This window comes from Anomaloglossus baeobatrachus, chromosome 8 (genome assembly GCF_048569485.1).
Source record: "Anomaloglossus baeobatrachus isolate aAnoBae1 chromosome 8, aAnoBae1.hap1, whole genome shotgun sequence".
In the NCBI taxonomy this organism is placed as follows: Eukaryota; Metazoa; Chordata; class Amphibia; order Anura; family Aromobatidae; genus Anomaloglossus; species Anomaloglossus baeobatrachus.
Window position 1 is genome coordinate 29,324,327 of NC_134360.1, and position 23,540 is coordinate 29,347,866.

Consider the following 23,540-nt stretch of genomic DNA (forward strand, 5'->3'; position numbering starts at 1 on the left):
GTGGGGGTGGGTTTGTCATTCTACTGTAAGTGGGGGTGGGTCTGTCATTCTACAATAAGTGGGGGTGGGTTTGTCATTCTACTGTAAGTGGGGATGGGTCTGTCATTCTACAGTAAGTGGGGGTGGGTCTGTCATTCTACAGTAAGGGTGGGTCTGTCATTCTACAATAAGTGGGGGTGGGTCTGTCATTCTACAATAAGTGGGGGTGGGTTTGTCATTCTACTGTAAGTGGGGGTGGGTCTGTCATTCTACAATAAGTGGGGGTGGGTTTGTCATTCTACTGTAAGTGGGGATGGGTCTGTCATTCTACAGTAAGTGGGGGTGGGTCTGTCATTCTACAGTAAGGGTGGGTCTGTCATTCTACAGTAAGTGGGGGTGGGTCTGTCATTCTACAATAAGTGGGGGTGGGTCTGTCATTCTACAATAAGTGGGGGTGGGTTTATCATTCTACTGTAAGTGGGGGTGGGTCTGTCATTCTACAGTAAGTGGGGGCAGGTCTTTGTCTCTACAGTAAGTGGGGGCAGGTCTTTCAGCACTTCCTCTGCATATAGGTATAACAGAAAGGTGTGCTCTCTGTTAAGGGCAGGCAAGCCATTGAACAATGCATGATGGGAAATGAATGTTCCAGCACCTATAGTGCTGTCAGAATCCTTGTGAAAAAGAACATACAAAGAAGAGAACATAAATACTGTGACTATTCCTGGCTATAGTAGACTGGTATCAGCATCAAGACCAGTTTTATTTTGTGGGGAGAGAGAGCAGGAAGACCATGCTTTTACGCTCGTTTTCTACACGACATGTATATCTTAAAAGGAAAAAAATGTAATTGAACTGTATGATTTCTAAAAAAAGCTTTGGCCAGAACTGTAAATAGTGAAAAGAGCGCACCATTGAAAAATAGAAATAAATGTTTTGGGGTGATTTTTACAAAACACGTCTCCACCCCCAGTGACCATAGTGTCCATGAGTTGGGGGGACTTTGTGCCAATCGGTCCTATCTCCAGTATGGCAGCAAACATGCTGAAAACTGCTGGGATTGAGGCTAAATCTGATCACTTCTATGTAACCCCCTTAGATGCTTTGGTGCACAGTGACGGCGGCATCTAAGCGGTTAGACAGAAGGTAGACCCCAATAACGTGACCACAGGGTCTAAATTGGTTGATCTGATGGAAGCATTGGGTCCATGGGTAGAGGCTCAATTTGACCATTTGATATGGGGGTCCCATGATTTTTTTTTTTTTGTAGGCCACCGGCTTTTTTGTAGGCCACCGGCCCCATTAACCAATAGGGCAGCATCAATGTCTATGGGACGCGCTGTGCAGTGTTGTGTATAGATTTTCTTCCGAATCTCCTTCTCCCGTCATTGTATTTATATATGTATGTTTGCGGTGAAATTTATGGAAAAGCGTTCTACGGGACGGCGACCCCAGAGATGTAACATGTTTTGTATGATAAAGCTGTGCGCTCTGCATTCACCCATCTCCCTCTCACCGTCGCCTTCACCGGAGCAGCCAGCGACAATTGGCGTCGTAATGGCGTTAGTCACAATGAAAGTTCCCAAAGTTGAGCAGGTAGATAGCGGATTTCACGCCGAGGTCAGGCACGCGCACATCACATTTAAATGCGCTGGAAACATTTTGATTGCCTGCCACAAACAATTTGTGTATTTATAGCCGGTGAGAATATCTTCTATCTTTAGACGCATTAAAGTAAAGCCGCGCGATCTGATGTAATCAGATTTCATAACCGCCAGAAATGAAAACAAAATCGTATTTTTTTATCATCTCGCGTTCAGGAGTAATATTTACCAAATAAATAAGTGTGACAGCGCAATTGTGATCACAACGAGGGACACAATGACATGCAAATGGATTCACAGCGGCTCTGCCGAGAACGGGAGGTATGGAGGGATTAATAGGATGGTAATGATAGAAAGATAGAGGGATAGATATATAGAGATGGATAGAGAGAGCGATGGATGGAGGGAGCGAGCGATGGATGGAGGGAGCGAGCGAGCGATGGATGGAGGGAGCGAGCGAGCGATGGATGGAGGGAGCGAGCGAGCGATGGATGGAGGGAGCGAGCGAGCGAGCGATGGATGGAGCGAGCGAGCGAGCGATGGATGGAGGGAGCGAGCGATGGATGGAGGGAGCGAGCGAGCGATGGATGGAGGGAGCGAGCGAGCGAGCGATGGATGGAGGGAGCGAGCGAAGCGAGCGATGGATGGAGGGAGCGAGCGAGCGATGGATGGAGGGAGCGAGCGAGCGATGGATGGAGGGAGCGAGCGAGCGATGGATGGAGGGAGCGAGCGAGCGATGGATGGAGGGAGCGAGCGAGCGATGGATGGAGGGAGGGAGCGATGGATGGAGGGAGGGAGCGATGGATGGAGGGAGGGAGCGATGGATGGAGGGAGGGAGCGATGGATGGAGGGAGGGAGCGATGGATGGAGGGAGGGAGCGATGGATGGAGGGAGGGAGCGATGGATGGAGGGAGGGAGCGATGGATGGAGGGAGGGAGCGATGGATGGAGGGAGGGAGCGATGGATGGAGGGAGCGATGGATGGAGGGAGCGATGGATGGAGGGCGCGATAGAGGGATGGATAGAGGGATGGATGGATAGATAGATAGATAGAGGGATGGAGATTAGAGATATATATATATATATATATTATATATATATATCTCTATATACAGTTAGGTCCAGAAATATTTGGACAGTGATCCAAGTTTTGTTATTTTAGCTGTTTACAAAAACATGTTCAGAAATACAATTATATATATAATATGGGCTGAAAGTGCACACTCCCAGCTGCAATATGAGAGTTTTCACATCCAAATCGGAGAAAGGGTTTAGGAATCATAGCTCTGTAATGCATAGCCTCCTCTTTTTCAAGGGACCAAAGGTAATTGGACAAGGGACTCTAAGGGCTGCAATTAACTCTGAAGGCGTCTCCCTCGTTAATCTGTAATCAATAAAGTAGTTAAAAGGTCTGGGGTTGATTACAGGTGTGTGGTTTTGCATTTGGAAGCTGTTGCTGTGACCAGACAACATGCGGTCTAAGGAACTCTCAATTGAGGTGAAGCAGAACATCCTGAGGCTGAAAAAAAAGAAAAAATCCATCAGAGAGATAGCAGACATGCTTGGAGTAGCAAAATCAACAGTCGGGTACATTCTGAGAAAAAAGGAATTGACTGGTGAGCTTGGGAACTCAAAAAGGCCTGGGCGTCCCACGGATGACAACAGTGGTGGATGATCGCCGCATTCTTTCTTTGGTGAAGAAGAACCCGTTCACAACATCAACTGAAGTCCAGAACACTCTCAGTGAAGTAGGTGTATCTGTCTCTAAGTCAACAGTAAAGAGAAGACTCCATGAAAGTAAAAACAAAGGGTTCACATCTAGATGCAAACCATTCATCAATTCCAAAAATAGACAGGCCAGAGTTACATTTGCTGAAAAACACCTCATGAAGCCAGCTCAGTTCTGGAAAAGTAAAGTATTCTATGGACAGATGAGACAAAGATCAACCTGTACCAGAATGATGGGAAGAAAAAAGTTTGGAGAAGAAAGGGAACGGCACATGATCCAAGGCACACCACATCCTCTGTAAAACATGGTGGAGGCAACGTGATGGCATGGGCATGCATGGCTTTCAATGGCACTGGGTCACTTGTGTTTATTGATGACATAACAGCAGACAAAAGTAGCCGGATGAATTCTGAAGTGTACCGGGATATACTTTCAGCCCAGATTCAGCCAAATGCCGCAAAGTTGATCGGACGGCGCTTCATAGTACAGATGGACAATGACCCCAAGCATACAGCCAAAGCTACCCAGGAGTTCATGAGTGCAAAAAAGTGGAACATTCTGCAATGGCCAAGTCAATCACCAGATCTTAACCCAATTGAGCATGCATTTCACTTGCTCAAATCCAGACTTAAGACGGAAAGACCCACAAACAAGCAAGACATGAAGGCTGCGGCTGTAAAGGCCTGGCAAAGCATTAAGAAGGAGGAAACCCAGCGTTTGGTGATGTCCATGGGTTCCAGACTTAAGGCAGTGATTGCCTCCAAAGGATTCGCAACAAAATATTGAAAATAAAAATATTTTGTTTGGGTTTGGTTTATTTGTCCAATTACTTTTGACCTCCTAAAATGTGGAGTGTTTGTAAAGAAATGTGACAATTCCTACAATTTCTATCAGATATTTTTGTTCAAACCTTCAAATTAAACGTTACAATCTGCACTTGAATTCTGTTGTAGAGATTTCATTTCAAATCCAATGTGGTGGCATGCAGAGCCCAACTCGCCAAAATTGTGTCACTGTCCAAATATTTCTGGACCTAACTGTATATCTATCTATACATGCATACATACATACATACATACATACATCTATCTGAGATAGATAGGAGATAAATGGATGGATAGAAGGATAGATAGAAAGGATAGGTAGATAAGAGATTAATGGATAGATAGATAGATAGATAAAAGGACAGGTAGATCGATAGATAAGGGATGGATAGATAGGATAGATAGATAAATAATACACGGTCTTATAAAAATTATTTTTTTTTTGCTCCAGAAGATGCGCTAGGGCTTATTTTCAGGGCATGTCTCATTTTTTTTTCCATGAACAAAAAAAAAAAATCAACATTTATTCAAATAAAGTCGTATCACATTCTGGAACATCAAAATAACTCTCCAAACCCTGTGTGTATGGATTAATCTATACACACAGGTCCCTAAGCAGTCTTCTCATCAGGAGAGAAATGCTGGGGGTCCTGGGAGAATGGGGACCCTGTGAAATTGCCCAGTTTGCTCTCCCTTCCCCCTATTGTCAGTCCTGTATACCAGCCTGTCTCCAGTCCAGTTCTTTTAGACTCCTGCTATTAAGAGACCTTTGGTCACATGACTGAAATTAGCAAAGGTCCTTAAACAATCTTCACCTCGGAATACAAACGTTGGAGTCCCCAAGAGTGCGGGCACTAAGAAATTGCACAGTTAGACTCCCCCTAATGCTGGCCTTGACTGTAACAAGGGCTTATATTTTAAGCATAATCCAGAAATCCTGTAGGTCTTATTTTCGGGAAAAATGGACGATAGATAGATCAGATAGATAGATAGAGGGATAGATAGATAGATAGATAGATAGATAGAGGGATAGATAGATAGATAGATAGATAGATAGATAGAGGGATAGATAGATAGATAGATAGATAGATAGATAGATAGATAGATAGATAGATAGATAGATAGATAGAGGGATAGAGGGATAGATAGAGGGATAGATAGATAGAGGGATAGATAGATAGATAGAATGATAGATAGATAGATAGATAGATAGATAGATAGATAGATAGAGGGATAGATAGAGGGATAGATAGATAGAGGGATAGATAGATAGAGGGATAGATAGATAGATAGATAGATAGATAGAGGGATAGATAGATAGATAGATAGAGGGATAGATAGAGGGATAGATAGAGGGATAGATAGAGGGATAGATAGATAGAGGGATAGATAGATAGAGGGATAGATAGATAGATAGATAGAGGGATAGATAGATAGATAGATAGATAGATAGATAGATAGATAGAGGGATAGATAGATAGAGGGATAGATAGATAGAGGGATAGATAGAGGGATAGATAGATAGAGGGATAGATAGATAGAGGGAAAGATAGATAGATAGATAGATAGATAGAGGGATAGATAGATAGAGGGATAGATAGATAGAGGGATAGATAGATAGAGGGATAGATAGAGGGATAGATAGATAGAGGGATAGATAGATAGAGGGATAGATAGATAGAGAGATAGATAGATAGAGGGATAGATAGATAGATAGAGGGATAGATAGAAGGATAGATAGATAGCTATAGAGGGATAGAAGGATAGATAGATAGAAGGATAGATAGAGGGAGAGATAGATAGAGGGAGAGATAGATAGAGGGATAGCTAGAAGGGATAGCTAGGAGGGATAGCTAGACATTGTATTCTCTCTTGGGAACTTCGTCTCTATAGGAGGAATACCTCCAGAACAGAAGCGCTGATTCCGCAGGGATCCTGTAGACTGAGCACAGATTGGTCCCTTTGCGGCGGGCGCCATGTTCGAGACAAATAATTCCGCCAGCGTGTCTGATCTGTACGCCACAAATCTCAGATACATATTGAATGGTTCATAAAAACAAATCATACAAAAATCTTTTTTCTATGAAATTTATTCATTTTACAAAATAATTTCTGTCCGATACAAACATTTTTATTACAAAAAGCATCAAAACATCACTTTATTATCCGCCTCCGACATGTGGGAATATCTCGGCGTCCTCCGGCTGTACGTATTATCGGGCATTCCTCAGGGCTCAGTGACCACACATTACTGATGTGGGCGCTGGACCAGGTCCTGTGAAACGATCCTCACTGCCCCTAGTAGCGGTCTGTATGACACAGCCGGCACCCACAAGCTTAGCTTCTATGATTATCATTTTATCAAAAAAAAAACACAACAACAATAAAACAGCGCAGTATTTTTTGCTGGAATCTCCGACACAGTGCAAACGTGTAAAAGTGCAAAAGTGTATCAGTAACTTTTTATCTGTTTTTTTCATTAACTCTAAAAACCTTGTGAAAGAAAAAAAAAAAAAAAAGATTTGGAGGGGGCAAAAAAACCCCTGATTTTTAATAATATTTTCTAAATTTGATACAATCAGTAATTACCAAGACATCAATCAGTAAACCCTTCCTCCGACCTATGAGCGTTCATCCCTCTATTTCATTTTTCCTCTCCTTTGACGCAGCGCCTTGAACTCCAGGAGTACGGCCATCGCCTGCACTAAATAAAAATAATGATGTCCTGCAGTCGCAATTAATGAAGCCGCTCCAACTTCTTAATAAAAGATCAATCGGCGCAGACTGAGGACTTATCCCGAATAAACATGTGGCCAAACCGGAGCTTCCTCTGGGGCACGACGTCTGCAATATTCATCCTAGCGTACACCCCTGTGATGTGGAAATGCGCAATAAACCCTATTATGCCTGACTAATAAATGCAGATTTATCCGTTTTCTGGCATAAAAACTTGTTTTGTGGTGAATGTTCTGTATTAAAATTGGCAACTTTTTTTTTGGGGGGGGGGGGGCATTTTTCTAAAAAAAAAAAAAAAAGATGGGGCCTTAGATGAAGCCTCAAAAAAGGTACTATAATCGGCTCATTTACTAATATTTTCCCGTTCATAGCTGTCCTAGTTTTATATTTATGGCACAAGGACTGGCCAAAAAGTGGCAAATTTTTAAGAGATGTAATAACCACTGTCTCTATATGCTTCTAATGAGCTGGACAGGTGCAGGATACACACAATCACCATGATCGAAGCAATGTCACCTCCCGATGAGGAAGCAAGTGGCACTAGATAAAACGCTTAAAAGAGATTTCCAGCTTCAATTATATTTCTTCAATTATTCAATAAGACTACAAACTTGAATCCTGACAATGTGCAAAGTGCTCACTGTTAGGATTCTGTGTTGCCTGCTCCAGAGGGTTCCGCCCCGTCGCCTGCTCCAGAGGGTTCCGCCCCGTCGCCTGCTCCAGAGGGTTCCGCCCCGTCGCCTGCTCCAGAGGGTTCCGCCCCGTCGCCTGCTCCAGAGGGTTCCGCCCCGTCGCCTGCACGAGAGGGTTCAGCTCTGTTGCCTGCACAGGAGGATTCAGCTCTGTTGCCTGCACAGGAGGATTCAGCTCTGTTGCCTGCACAAGAGAATTCAGCTCTGTTGCCTGCTCGAGCGGTCGTCACGTTACCGCATAGTTGTAGTCACGAGCTAGCAAGCAACTTTTTTTTTGCTTCCCTCAGCTCTTTATTGAGAGAAGCAGGTTAGAAGCTAGTCAGCAAATGACCCCGGTTCGAGCATGCAACAGAGAAGAATCCTGACTGTGTGCATGATGCACACTGTCAGGATTCAGCAAAGTGCACTTACTGCAGAAATTTTACTTAAGGTGGAAAATTGGTAACAGAAAAATCTGGGAATACCTCTGCGCTGGATAAGTCATGATTAATGTCACTGATTAGAAAATAATTCATGAATCGTGCTGCCCCTTCTTTATAAATAAGCGTAACAAAAGATGAATGAAGAGAAAAATATACATATTACTAGAAAATGATCAAAACGGAATGATAAATTTAAAAAAAAAAAAAAAAAAAAAAAAAAAAAAGAGAAAAGTGTTCAAAACGCACCGACTTCAAATTTACCGAATTTTAACACTTAGAATTTTTTTCCTAAATAATAAATAAATAATTTATGACATTATAAAAATTAAATCTTTCCCGATTACAGTTCATCGCGGGGTCTTGGCATCGGCCACGCGGGATGACGAGACACGTGCTCAGCTGCGGAGTTGACCAGTCGTACGAATTCTTCAACGTGGAAGGCGTAATTGGTGAATTTGGGGTGTTCTCCCAGAGTCGGGTGATGTCCCTTAATTAGACGGCATAACAAGCGTTGTCATTGGCTGGCACGCGATCCTCCACATTGAAAGACAAGTTAATTAAGTAATTCTGGACACAGAAAACAACTTTCATTTAAGGCCCCCAGGAACTATTGATTTTTTTTTTTTTCTGCGCGGGGACACGGGGGAGAATTATTGACAGGTTGAACTAATGACCAATTAATTTACTTTTGATTCTGCCACAGCCTGAAATGTGTCACAACTCGATAGAAGAGGCCTAATAATGAAAACAATAGCGTATTAAAAAATAAAACGCCAAAGGAAAGTCAAGAGCGACGTCTTGTGAGCGAGACGGACGCGACACACAAAAGGGAGGACGCTACGGCCTAATATTTTCAGTGCTTTAAATTTAGAAAAATTCATCAAATTAATGAGTGTCGGATTCGGGCGGCTGATTGAGTGGGCTGCGGTGTTTTCCCTTTTTGTTGTGGCATTGCCTGGTGCTCTGTACCATTTTTATAAAGACATGCAATACCAGGCATAGCCACTACTAAATAGAGGGCGCTGTCTCCTTACTGTTGTGGCATTGTCTGGTGCTCAGTACCATTTTTATAAAGACATGCAATACCAGGCATAGCCACTACTAAATAGAGGGCGCTGTCTCCTTACTGTTGTGACAGTGCCTGGTGCTCAGTCCCATTATTGTGAAGGCATGCAATACCAGGCACAGCCACTACTAAAGGGAGGGCGCTGTCTCCTTACTGCTGTGACAATGCCTGGTGCTCTGTACCATTTTTATAGAGAAATGCAATACCAGGCACAGCCACTACTAAATAGAGGGCGCTGTCTCCTTACAGTTGTGGCATTGCCTGGTGCTCAGTACCATTTTTATGAAGACATGCAATACCAGGCACAGCCACTACTAAAGGGAGGGCGCCGTCTCCTTACTGTTGTGACAGTGCCTGGTGCTCAGTAGCATTTTTATGAAAGCATGCAATACCAGGCACAGCCACTACTAAATAGAGGGTGGTGTCTCCTAAAGGGTGCTTTACACGCTGCGACATCGCTAGCGATCTCGTTAGCGATGTGACATGCCAGATCGCAGATGCAATCTGCCGAGATCGCACATAGGTCGTTTTTATAGCACCGGTCACATGTGCGATCTCGGCAGATCGCATCTGTGATCTGGCATGTCACATCGCTAACGAGATCGCTAGCGATGTTGTAGCGTGTAAAGCACCCTTTACTGTTGTGACAGTGCCTGGTGCTTAGTACCATTTTTATGGAAGCATGCAATACCAGGCACAACCACTACTAAATAGAAGGCGCTGTTCCCAGGGACGCATCATTGGTTTGAGCGCTGCAGTCCTCTAAATCAACTGATTGGCTGCCCCAAATCTGATACTGTAGGCAAGGCTCTCTTCTCAAAGTCATAGAAAACCCTATTAAAAATAACCTGTCACTTGCCATAAATATGTAATTTTCTACCTGGTATAAATGCTGCTGTTCTCCTGAATCTGGCGATATTTATCTTTTGTTCCTGCTCCTCTCCGTTCCTGAGATATGGCTTCCTCTTTCCTCCATACAAAGCTATTTTCATAGAGTGGGTGTGGTTTTCAACTCTACTCCGTGGGCGCCATTCATGAGAACCACACCCAGCCTAGATTTAATAAGGAAGAAAGATCCATATCTCAGGAAAGGAAAGGCATAGGACGGAAAGAAAAACCACACCGGATTCAGGAGAACAGGAGTATTTACATCAGGTTAAAATAAAATCATATTTATAGCAAGTGACAGAAGCTCTTTAAGATGACTCTTTGCGGTAATTTATTAGTTTTACTTCCAAGGGATAAATATACTGCATGTGCAGTAGAACCTCCCCAAAATCTAATACTGCAGGCAAGGCTCTCATCTCAAAGTTATAGAAAACCCTATTAAAAAGAACCTGTCACATGCCATAAATATGTAATTTTCTACCTGGTATAAATGCCGCTGTTCCCCTGAATCCAGCGATGGTTTTCTTTTGTTCCTGCTCCTCTCCATTCCCGAGATACAGCTTACTCCTTCCTTTATTCAAAGCTATGTACATAGAGTGGGTGTGGTTCTCAACTCTACTCTGTGGGCGCCATTCTTGAGAACCACACCCAGCCTAGATTTAATAAGGAAGAAAGATCCATATCTCAGGAATGGAAAGGCACAGAACTGAAAGAAAAACAACGTTGGATTCGGAAAAACAGGGGTATTTACATCAGGTTAAAATAAAACCATATTCACAGCAAGTGACAGAAGCTCTTTAAAAGGGTGATTCACCAATGTTTTTTATTTTATAGATCGAACAATGTTTCTCTCAAATACCTTATGTTGGCAATAATGCCTGTGAGAGGCGCTATTGCGGACCAATGTTTCCCATGCCTGACCCCCGGGCTCCGTGACCTTGGGGATCCGGTGATGTCACGTCAAGTTCCTATTGACCTGACATCACCGCGGATGGCTGCAGTCTTCCTGAGTCACTGGGCTGTGGGCGGTGTTTCACTGGTCGTCACAGCCCAGTGTGTTTCCTGCTTGCAGCGCTCTGCTGTGAGGGAGGAGGGAGCTGATGGGCTGTGACAAGCAGTGAAACTCCGCCCACAGCCAATCACTCACGGAGACTGCTGCCGGCAGCGGTGATGTCAGGTTAACAGGAACTTGTCGTGACATCACCGAACCCCTGAGGTCACGGAGCCCGGGGGTCAGGCATGGGAAACAGCGATCCACAATAGCGCCTCTCACAGGCACTATTGCCAGGATAAGGTATTTGAGATAAACATTGTCAACAGAATATCGATCTAGAAAATAAAAAATATGGGTGAACTACCCCTTTAAGACGACTCTTTGCTGTAATTTATTAGTTTTACTTTCAAGGCATAAATATACTGTATGTGCAGCAGAACCTCCACAAAATCTAATACTATAGGCAAGGCTCTTATCTCAAAGTTATAGAAAACCCTATTAAAAAGAACCTCTCACTTGCCATAAATATGGAATTTTCTACCTGGTGTAAATGCCGCTGTTCTCCTGAATCCAGCGACGTTTTTATTTTGTTTCTGCTCCTCTCTGTTCCGGAGATACGGCTTCCTCTTTCCTCCATACAAAGCTATTTACATAGAGTGGGTGTGGTTCTCAACTCTACTCTGTGGGCGCCATTCTTGAGAACCACACCCAGCCTAGATTTAATAAGGAAGAAAAGGCCATATCTTAGGAAAGGAAAGGCACAGAACCGAAAGAAAAACAACATTGGATTCAGGAGAACAGGGGTATTTACATCAGGTTAAGATAAAATCATATTTATGGCAATTGACAGAAGCTCTTTAAGGTGACTTTTTGCTGTAATTTATTAGTTTTACTTTCCAGGCATAAATATACTGTATGTGCAGCAGAACCTGCACAAAATCTAATACTGCAGGCAAGGCTCTCATCTCAAAGTTATAGAAAACATTATTAAAAAGAATCTGTCACTTGCCATAAATATGTCATTTTCTACCTGGTGTAAATGCTGCTGTTCTCCTAAATCTTACCATATTTTTCTTTTGCTCCTGAGCCTCTCCGTTACGGAGATACAGCCTCTTCTTCCCCCTATATAAAGCTATTTACATTATCCCAGTGGGTGTGGTTCTCAACTCTTCTCTGTGGGCGCCATTCTTGAGAACCACACCCAGCCTAGATTTAATAAGGAAGAAGAGCCATATCTCAGGAAAGGAAAGGCACAGGACCGAAAGAAAAAAAACGGATTCGAGAGAACAGGGTGTTTACATCAGGTTAAAAGAAAAACATATCCATGGAAAGTGACAGAAGCACTTTATGATGACTCTTTACTGTAATTTATTAGTTTTACTTGTGTTGTTTTATGGCAATGAGACCGAAAAACAATGTACAGTACGGTATATCGGAAAGTTAAATGACTTTATCCTATATTGCTAACAGTTATCAGGGCAATGTTGAACAACAAGACAAGCTTGCTGACTGTTTCCAGTGACAAATAACTATAAGGAATGTAGTTTATTGATGTACAAGGACTGAAGAAGGTATCATTTGCATGTTTTACTATGTTATATCTGACATAATGGAGGAGATGCCTCTAATCCAAGATAGTTTCCTCTTCCCCTTAGATAAAGCTATTTTCATTATCCCAGTGGGTGTGGTTTTCAACTCTACTCTATGGGCGCCATTATTGAGAACCACACCCAGCCTAGATTTAAAAAGGAAGAAAGGGCCATATCTCAGGAGTGGAAAGGCACAGAACAGAAAGAAAAACAACAACGGATTCAGGAGAACAGGGTGTTTACATCAGCACATATTTATGGCAAGTCATAGCAGCGCTTTAAAATGACACTTTGCTGTAATGTATTAGTTTTACTTCCAAGGGATAAATATAGTGTATGTGCACAGATGCTCAACTCACACCCCCTAATGTGCTCAGTCCTTATGTGACCTTCACAAGCCACATTTATAGACACAAAACATAGAAACCAGGGCACGCCAAAGTAAGGATATAAATGGGCCCCCAATCTACACCGTGTGCAGAATTATTACGCAAGTTGTATTTTAGAGAATTTTTTTTTTATTATTGATCAACAACTATGTTCTCAATCAACCCAAAAGACTCATAAATATCAAAGCTTAATATTTTTGGCAGTTGGAGTGAGTTTTTTTAGATTTGGCTATCTTAGGAGGAGATCTGTTTGTGCAGGTAACTATTACTGTGCAGAATTATTAGGTAACTTAATAAAAACCAAATCTATTCCCATCTCACTTGTTTATTGTCACCAGGTAAACCAATATAACTGCACAAAATATAAAAATAAACATTTCTGACATGCAAAAACAAAGCCAAAAAAATGAGTGACCAATATAGCCTCCTTTTTTCTGATGACACTCAGCAGCCGACTATCCATAGATTCTGTCATTGCTTGATCTGTTTAGGATCAACATTGCGTGCAGCAGCCACCACAGCCTCCAGACACTGTTCCCAGAGGTGGACTGTTTTCCCTCCCTGTAGATCTCACATTTTATGATGGACCACAGGTTCTCTATGGGGTTCAGATCAGGGGAACAAGGGGGCCATGTCATTATTTTTTCATCTTTTAGACCTTTACTGGCCAGCCACGCTGTGGAGTAGTTGGATGCATGTGATGGAGCATTGTCCTGCATGAAAATCATATTTTTTTAATGATACTGACTTCTTCCTGTTCCACTGCTTGAAGAAGTTGTCTTCCAGAAACTGGCAGTAGGTCTGGGAGTTGAGCTTCACTCCATCCTCAACCCGAAAAGGTCCCACAAGTTGATCTTTGATGATCCCAGCCCATACCAGTGCCCACCTCCACCTTGCTGGCGTCTGAGTCGGAGTGGAGCGCTCTGCCCTTTACTGATCCAGCCTCTGGCCCATCCATCTGCCCATCAAGAGTCACTCTCATTTCACCATCCATAAAACCTTTGAAAAATCAGTCTTAAGATATTTCTTGGCCCAGTCTTGACGTTTTATCTTATGTTTCTTGTTCACAGGTGGTGGTTTTCAGCCTTCCTTACCTTGGCCTGTCCCTGAGTATGGCACACCTTGTGCTTTTTGATACTCCAGTAACGTTGCAGCTCTGAAATATGGCCAAACTGGTGGCAAATGGCATCTTGGCAGCTTCACGCTTGATTTTCCTCAATTCATGGGCAGTTATTTGGCGCCCTTTTTGTCCAACACGCTTCTTGCGACCCTGTTGGCTATTTGCCATGAAACGCTTGATTATTCGGTGATCACGCTTCAAAAGTTTGGCAATTTCAAGACTGCTGCGTCCATCTACAAGACATCTCACAATCTTGGTCTTTTCAGACCCCGTCAAATCTCTCTTCTGACCCATTTTGCCAAAGGAAAGGAAGTTGCCTAATAATGAAGCACCCCTTATATAGGGTGTTGATGTCATTACACCGCACCCCTCCTCATTACAGAGAGGCACATAACCTGATTTACTTCATTGGTAGTTGGCTCTCAGCCTATACAGCTTGGAGTAGGACGACATGTATAAAAAGTATCACGTGATCAAAATACTCATTTGCCTAATAATTCTGCACACGGTGTATGGATGACTTTGCAAATTTAGAATAGAGCAACCTTTTGAGTTATGGCAATGAGTGCGAAACACAACATACAGTATATATCGGAAAGGTTGCACGACTTTATTATATATTGCTTACAGTTTATCGAGGGATGTTCAACAACAAGCTTGCTGACTGTTTCCAGTGACAACTAAAGTAGTTTATTGCTGTACATGGACCACTAAGGAAATATTTGCATGTTTTACTATGATGTTATATCTGGCATAATTTGTTCATACGCCCGGCGTCACGTCAGCGCTTACCTTGTCCTGCGGGTAGACTTTATCCGCTTTCTCCCACGTGATGTAGTGAACTCCTCGAAGTCTGGCCAAGTCGAAGTAGCAGCTCACGTCTTCACAATTATATCTAAGGAGATGAGATCAGATGTTTAATGGATCATCTTCTGGGTAAACAGACATCAGACGTCTTTAATCCCTTCCTGGACTTTGCTATGCATTTATGGCATGGGCGGATGGTACGGCGCAGGGAAAACAGGGGCTCGGCTGTCAGTATAAATAATACAGGCGAACGACGCTGCGCTGTGTAAGTATTGTGGCTTATTATGTACGTGACATCCCTTTCAAGACCCTTTGTGGTGTAAAAAATTATTTGAAAAAAGTTTTTAAAGAGAAAAAAAAAATAAGAAAAGACTTTGAAAAAATATGTTTCATTAAAATAGTATTTATTGTAAAAAAAAAAACAAAAAAAAACCTGTAATCACTACACCCATAACGAACCGCAATACCAGTGTTTCTCTGCAATTAAGAGTCCTTTGATCACATGAATGTGAAGTCATCAAAGGTCCTTAAACAATATTAACCTTTGAAGACAGACGTTGGTGTCCCTGAGAAATTGCAAAGTTTTACTCACCCTAAAACCAGCCCTGACTGTAACTAGGGCTTATTTTTGAAGTAGGGCTTATATATCAAGCAGATTACAAAAATCCTGGAAAATCATGCTAGGGTTTATTTTCGGGGGAGGTCTTATTTTTGGGGAAACACGGTATATAATAGGTTATATATCTGTAGCTAAAAAAAACCCCTGAAAAATACAGCCAGAATTGTTACTATTTAATTAGTGTTTTTCGCTTTATAAGACGCACTCCAAATTCAGAGAGAAATAAAAAAAAAAAAAAAAAAAAGAAAAGAAAAAAAGTAAAAAAAAAAAAATGGGGTCTGTCTTATAATCCAGTGGTGTGGCGGGTGTCCCAGATGCTCCGTCGGTGGTGTGGGCTTCAAAAAAATGGCGCCTGGAGTCGGCGCATGCACAGATTGAGATATTGGCTCAATGATAAGCTGAGATCTTATCTGCGCAAGCGCCATTTTTCTTAAGTCCGCCACTGGGAGATCAATGAGCCGGAGGTGGCACGTGCACGATAAGATCTTGAGCCAAGAGCTCCATTTGCGCGCACACCAACTACGGGGGCCATTATTTGAAGCAAACACTGCTGATAGAGCATCTGGGACACCCGCTGCACTGCATGCAGCATCGCCCTACTTCACACAGCCAGCACAGCGCCCACCGCAGCAAGCACAGCCCCCACCATAGCCAGCACAGCGCCCCACCGCAGCAAGCACAGACGCCACCGCAGCAAGCACAGACGCCACCGCAGCAAGCACAGACGCCACCGCAGCAAGCACAGACGCCACCGCAGCAAGCACAGACGCCACCGCAGCAAGCACAGACGCCACCGCAGCAAGCACAGACGCCACCGCAGCAAGCACAGACGCCACCGCAGCAAGCACAGACGCCACCGCAGCAAGCACAGACGCCACCGCAGCAAGCACAGACGCCACCGCAGCAAGCACAGACGCCACCGCAGCAAGCACAGACGCCACCGCAGCAAGCACAGCTCCAGCAGTCAACACAGCACCCGCAGCCAACACAGCACCCGCAGCCAACACAGCACCCGCAGCCAACACAGCACCCGCAGCCAACACAGCACCCGCAGCCAACACAGCACCCGCAGCCAACACAGCACCCGCAGCCAACACAGCACCCGAAGCAAGCACAGCGCCCAAAGCAAGCACAGCGCCCAAAGCCAGCAGTCCAGCGAAGCCAGCACAGCCCCACCAGGCAACACAGCGCCTGAAGCCAGCACAGCCCCCGCAACCAGCACAGCTCCAGCAGTCAACACAGCACCCGCAGTCAACACGGGCCCCACCGCAGCCAGCACAGGCTCCACCGCAGCCAGCACAGCCCCCACCGCAGCCAGCACAGGCCCCACCAGGCAATACAGTGCCCGCAGGCAACACAGTGCCTGAAGCCAGCACAGCTCCAGCAGTCAACACAGGCCCCACCGCAGCCAGCACGGGCCCCACCGCAGCCAGCACGGGCCCCACCGCAGCCAGCACGGGCCCCACCGCAGCCAGCACGGGCCCCACCGCAGCCAGCACGGGCCCCACCGCAGCCAGCATGGGCCCCCGGAGCCAACACGTCTCCTGCAGGTAGCACAGCCCCCACAGACAGCACAGCACCCATTTTCCACATCCCGATAAGTTACATTATAAGACGCACCCCTCATTTTCCTCCAAGATTTTTGGGAGGAAAAGTGCATCTTATAATCCAAAAAATACGGTAGCTCTCACAAAACTGTAAAAAGAATATAAACATGAATAAATATCTGAAAATTATATAAATGAAGACTATAAAGTTGTCCTAAAAAAATATAATAAAAAACTTTTGGTAAAGTTTGTTATTACAGTAATTGGACTGATCAGCAGAATAAAACGATAATTTATACAGGAAAATAAACCCCATAAATTAATATGGCGGTTACAGAAAAAGAAAAAGCTCTGAGAAGCTGGCGTCCGGCTATGCATCACCTCTGCAGCGGGTCATAACAGCCAGAGGGGCTCTACTACATACAATGGTCATGAAGGGGTGCATAATCAATAATTCAGGGGCCTGGACACTGCCCTTGTGATTAGTGGCGGCTCTCATACGCAGATTCGGACCATTCACACACAGATATGGGCAGTGCGAGGTTGACCTTACATAAATGGCTCGTGAGAACAGAACGGAGCTTTTATGTCCGGAGTCTATAAATATTTATAGAAAATTCCATTCTATGTCGTCATGGCCGGACATTTCTGGAAATGTGAATATATGGACATATCAGCCGGCTCGGGGGAAAGAAATCAGTCCAAAAATCAGAACTGGCAGCGACACCTGGGGGGGGGGGGGGGGGGGTGTTGTGGTCCAGACGGTAAGTCCAGGTCATCATCAGGGGCACATGGCCTCAAAGCTAAACGCAAAGTGGCCTTCACGTCCCAACCTAGTTTTACAAAGGTCTTTTCAGGTGACTTTTCAGTGTGGGCAGGAGGAAAAACACTTTTTTTTTCGTTATATGACTTGTATCTTGCATTTTTTCACTTTCGCAGGCTTTATCTCAATTTTTTGGTTGTCTCAGAGCAGGAGACGAGCTGCTATGATGTCTCCCATGCACAGCACAGCACACACAGAAATGAGGTGTTCCTGCTTCCCTGTCTCCATGTAAAACATGGTCAGAAGTAGCAGCAGAATGGGGGACATCATAGAGCAGGACAGAGAAGTGTATCTGTGAATCCAGCTCTCCGGTGAGGTAAAACACTTCATAGAAGGCAACAGCAAGATGGTAAACTTTTGACAGCAGCACTGAGCGAGATGCAGCTATGAATCCAGCTCAAGTGGTGAGCTAATATACTTACTCAAAAGCAGCAGCATGGGGGACATTATACAGCACTACTGAGCAGTGTAGCTGTGAATGCAGGAAGCAGCAGCAGTACTGAGCAGTGTAGCTGTGACGGTGAATGAAGGAAGCAGCAGCATGAGGGACACTATACAGCACTACTGAGCAGTGTAGCTGTGAATGCAGGAAGCAGCAGCAGTACTGAGCAGTGTAGCTGTGACTGTGAATGAAGGAAGCAGCAGCATGAGGGACACTATACAGCACTACTGAGCAGTGTAGCAGTGAATGCAGCAAGCAGCAGAATGGGGGACATTATACAGGAGTACTGAGCAGTGTAGCTGTGAATGCAGGAAGCAGCAGTATGGGGGACATACAGCAGGACTGAGCAGTGTAGCTGTGAATGCAGGAAGCAGCAGCATGGGGGACATTATACAGCAGTACTGAGCAGTGTAGCTGTGAATGCAGGAAGCAGCAGTATGGGGGGCATTATATAGCAGTATTGAGCAGTGTAGATGTGAATGCAGGACGCCGCAGCATGGGGGAAATTATACAGCACTACTGAGCAGTGTAGCTGTGACTGTGAATGCAGGAAGCAGCAGCATGGATGACACTATACAGCAGTACTGAGCAGTGTAGCTGTGAATGCAGCAAGCAGCAGAATGGGGGACATTATACAGCAATACTGAGCAATGTAGCTGTGAATGCAGGAAGCAGCAGTATGGGGGACATTATACAGCAGGACTGAGCAGTGTAGCTGTGAATGCAGGAAGCAGCAGCATGGAGGACACTATACAGCAGTACTGAGCAGTGTAGCTGTGAATGCAGCAAGCAGCAGAATGGGGGACATTATACAGCAATACTGAGCAATGTAGCTGTGAATGCAGGAAGCAGCAGTATGGGGGACATTATACAGCAGGACTGAGCAGTGTAGCTGTGAATGCAGGAAGAAGCAGCATGGGGGACACTATACAGCACTACTGAGCAGTGTAGCTGTGAATGCAGGAAGAAGCAGCATGGGGGACACTATACAGCACTACTGAGCAGTGTAGCTGTGAATCCAGCTCTCAGGTGTGGTAAACCACGTCTTAGAAAGCAACAGCAGGATGTTAAACTGAACGGCAGTACTGAGCCTGGTACTATGAATTCAGCAGCATGGGGGACATTACACAGCATTATTAAGCAGTGTAGCTGTGAATCCAGCTCTCAGGTGTTATAAAAACACTTCTTAGAAACCAACAGCAGGATAACAAATTTAGACAGCAATACTGAGCTCAGTGCAGCTATGAATCCAGCTAAGGTGGTGTGCTAATATACTTTCTGGAAAGCAGCAGCATGGAGGACATTACACATCAGTACTAAGCAGTGTAGCTGTGAATCTAGCACAGAAGTGAACTAATGCCCTATAAAGCAGCAAAATCTCTTTGTGCGTTTCTCTGACTCTCTCTTATTTTGCTCTCCCCTTCGCTCCATAGACTTCAATAGGCAGCTGTAACCTGAGCCTTTTAATGAACTAGCAGTTTGATGGATTTTAATTTTTTGATGAGCTGAGGCAATAAAAGAATGGAGAAGTGTGTCATAAGTGGAGAAAGAGGCACATTTCTCTGATAAGATATAGTTTCTTCTATTTAGTTGCATGATTGATTTATGCAAAATTTGTTAAAAAATCAAGGGCTATCTAATGTACAATATGCCTTGTAACGAGGAATTGGTCCTCTAGAACCTAAAATTTAATGGCTTCTCCTTCCACCACTAGAGGGAGCTTACTGAATATGGAATCATAAAACTACTAATGAATTGAATGGGAGCTGTAGAACCTTCATGTGGTGTGCTCCCCCTGGTGGTGGCTGCAGAACACAGGGCCCCCCTTTCCCCCCCAGACCCCGGAGCGGTCACGTGGTCGGCCTCTATGGGAGTTACACCACTAGCTGTCATATAATAGGCATTTATAACGGTCTAGAATAGTCATAAAGGGCGACATTCAGTGGAGCATTCGCTGTTCCTGCACCTCAGGACACCTCGGATATAGGATGATCCCGCTGATAATACCAATGTATGGAGGAATTGCTAATCGTGCAATTGCCTAATGCAAATAGAAACCATATTACACATGGGAAGCAATAATAAGAACTCACAGCTCGAATATCACGGCCCAGTCGGGTAAGAAGAGTAAGTGTGTGAGTCCGGCCCCGTGCATGCCAATGAATATGTCCGAGTTGTGTGTGATCTGCAGCTGCTCGAGGAATCCAAGAGATCTGGAGAAATGTAGAATATGAAGCAGAAGTAGTCAGACACTGAAGGCGTTTAGAAAAAAAAAAAACTTTCCTAGACTGAGTCTCCGCCATCTGTGGACAGCGCTGCAGACAATCCGTGAGCTCAGAGCGACTCATGCCATCAACTCGAGCAGAACTGCTGAGCTCATTGAATGGCTGCAGGGCTTTCTATCACACCAGCGCTGCAGGCAATCAGTGAGCTCAGAGTAACTTGTGCCGTCAACTCATGCAGAGCCACTGAGCTCATTGAATGACTGCAGTGCTTTCCATCACGTCAGCGCTGCAGACAATCAGTGATCTCAGAGCGACTCATACCATCAACTCAGGCAGAACTGCTGAGATCACTGAATGGCTGCAGTGGTTTCCATCACACCAGCACTGCAGACAATCAGGGAGCTCAGAGAGACTCGTGCAATCAACTCAGGCAGAGCTGCTGAGCTTCAGGCAGAGCTGCTGAGCTCAATAATTGGCTGCAGTGCTTTCCATAACGTCAGCGCTGCAGGCAATCAGTGAGCTCACAGCAACACGTGCCATCAACTTGCGCAGAGCCACTGCGCTCACTGAATTGCTGCAGTGCTTTCGTTAACGCCAGCGCTGCAGACAATCAGTGAGCTCAGAGAGACTCGTGCTATCAATTTGGACAGAGCCGCTGAGCTTACTGACTGGTTGCAGTGCTTTCCAGCACACCAGCGCTGCAAGCAGTCAGTGAGCTCAGAGAGGACTTGTGCCAGCAACTCGGGCAGGGCCGCTGAGCTCACTGATTGGCTGCAGTGCTTTCCATAACGCCAGCGCTGCAGACAATACCAGTTAGCGGGAGCAGCAGTGAAGACTCACCGCTGGACCTGGTGAGGGTGAGTAAAACCCAGTAAACTGCAGTCAGAAGGAAAGGAATTTTCCAAATACAGAAATCTCTTAATATTTGTTTCCTCCAAATGCCATAATAGGTCTTGGTACCTAATTCTCCATCCCATGGTGGCGTCACATTTTTTAGGATTTGTCCCCAGATGGGTCTGCCCCCGTATCTGTACCCATACCTGTATTTGTAATCCACAACGGTGACTTGGAAGATCGGGATTGCCTTCAAGGCTTTGACCAGCTGAGCAAGAAGAGTAAGAGGTTTATTTACTGTTACTATTTGTTACATTTAAGGAAGTTCTAATATTTATGATTTCCTATGATCCCAAGAAGCTTCGGCTATAAATGACTCCGCAAAATGATCCAACGATAACCATTCCAAATGATCCAATGATAACCGTTCCAAAATCTCTGCTTTTTAGCTTACCCCCACCAATCACAATCTCTGCTTTTTAGCTTACCCCCTACCCACCAATTACAATCTCTGCTTCTTAGTTTACCCCCTTCCCCACGAATCACAATCTCTGCTTTTTAGCTTACCCCCACCAATCACAATCTCTGCTTTTTAGCTTACCCCTTCCCCACCAATCACAATCTCTGCTTCTTAGCTTCCCCCCTCCCCACCAATCACAATCTCAGCTTTTTAGTTTACCCCCGCCCCAATCACAATTGGCGCCTTCTTCAGGTTTGGTATTTACAAATAAAGTAGCAATTACCTCGTCTAAATTAAGAATTTCCGAAACTCGGTGCTGCGGATGAGAATGGTGACTCGAATTTTTTCCTCCTAAGATTAAAGTTGAAATAAATCAGTTTTTCAATAAGGGACTATAGAAACCTAACGGAGGAGTTAAAGGGGGTTATCCATAAATCAAAAACATATCAAAAGCCCAAAAAGTGTTGTGCAGCCGATGTTGGACCTTTTTGCTATTTCACAGCTCCACTTTCCCTATGTGCAGGAGCTGTAATACCAGACGCATCCTGTGCATAAGGTGGCGCTGTTTAAAAAAAAAAAAAAAAAGGAGACTTTTGTTCTGATTTTGGACTGCTGGAACGAGAGGTCGTCGGTTCTGTTTCCAGCCAGTTTATGTGTGAAGTATTTTCATTACTTCTTACCCTTTTATCTAATATATAAAGCTGAGTGTGTATGTGTATGTATGTATGTATGTATGTATGTATGTACGTACGTATGTACGTACGTACGTGTGTGTGTGTGTCCGTCCGCTAAAGGAATCCGCACCGTCACATTTACAATCACAAAATTTTGCACAGACACCCAATGTGACTCAGGGAACGTCATAGACTATGTTTTGACAGGAAAATTTAACCCTGTGCTTTACAGTTACTCTCCAAAAAACCTGCCTCAATTAAAGTGAATGGAGCTGGGAACTACAGGTTAATAGCAGCTGTGATTGGTTACTATGGGAACAAAAGACATTGTTAGTATAAGAAGCTTATGTGTAAGGTAATATGATGTCGATGGAGAGACAGCCACAGACAGACAGGAGAGACAGACAAACACAGACGGGGAAAGAGCCAGACGGGGAAAGAGCCAGACGGGGGAAAGAGCCAGACGGGGAAAGAGCCAGACGGGGAAAGAGCCAGACGGGGAAAGAGCCAGACGGGGAAAGAGCCAGACGGGGAAAGAGCCAGACGGGGAAAGAGCCAGACGGGGAAAGAGCCAGACAGAGCCAGAGCCAGACAGAGCCAGAGCCAGAGAGAGCCAGAGCCAGAGCCAGACAGAGCCAGAGCAGAGCCAGAGCCAGACAGAGCCAGAGCCAGACAGAGCCAGAGCCAGAGCCAGAGCCAGACAGAGCCAGAGCCAGACAGAGCCAGAGCCAGACAGAGCCAGAGCCAGACAGAGCCAGAGCCAGACAGAGCCAGAGCCAGACAGAGCCAGAGCCAGACAGAGCCAGAGCCAGAGCCAGAGCCAGACAGAGCCCAGAGCCAGAGCCAGACAGAGCCAGAGCAGACGAGACAGAGCCAGACAGAGCCAGACAGAGACAGACAGAAGCCAGAGACAGACAGACAGACAGCCAGAGCCAGACAGACAGACAGAGCCAGAGACAGACAGACAGAGCCAGAGACAGACAGACAGAGCCAGAGACAGACAGACAGAGCCAGAGACAGACAGACAGAGCCAGAGACAGACAGACAGAGCCAGAGACAGACAGACAGAGCCAGAGACAGA

General features: G+C 44.9%; 1 protein-coding gene across 1 annotated transcript in view; it reads right to left on the reverse strand.

The window, feature by feature from the left end:
• Window positions 1-6,251: 6,251 nt before the first annotated feature.
• The window catches only part of EOGT (EGF domain specific O-linked N-acetylglucosamine transferase), a 48,780-nt gene continuing 31,491 nt past the window's right edge, over window positions 6,252-23,540 (reverse strand). Inside the window, 6 exon segments of the mRNA XM_075321397.1 lie at window positions 6,252-8,469; window positions 14,821-14,923; window positions 20,360-20,479; window positions 21,532-21,593; window positions 22,069-22,085; window positions 22,088-22,136. Of these exon segments, the coding sequence (XP_075177512.1) occupies window positions 8,323-8,469; window positions 14,821-14,923; window positions 20,360-20,479; window positions 21,532-21,593; window positions 22,069-22,085; window positions 22,088-22,136 (498 nt within the window). The 3' untranslated portion in view covers window positions 6,252-8,322.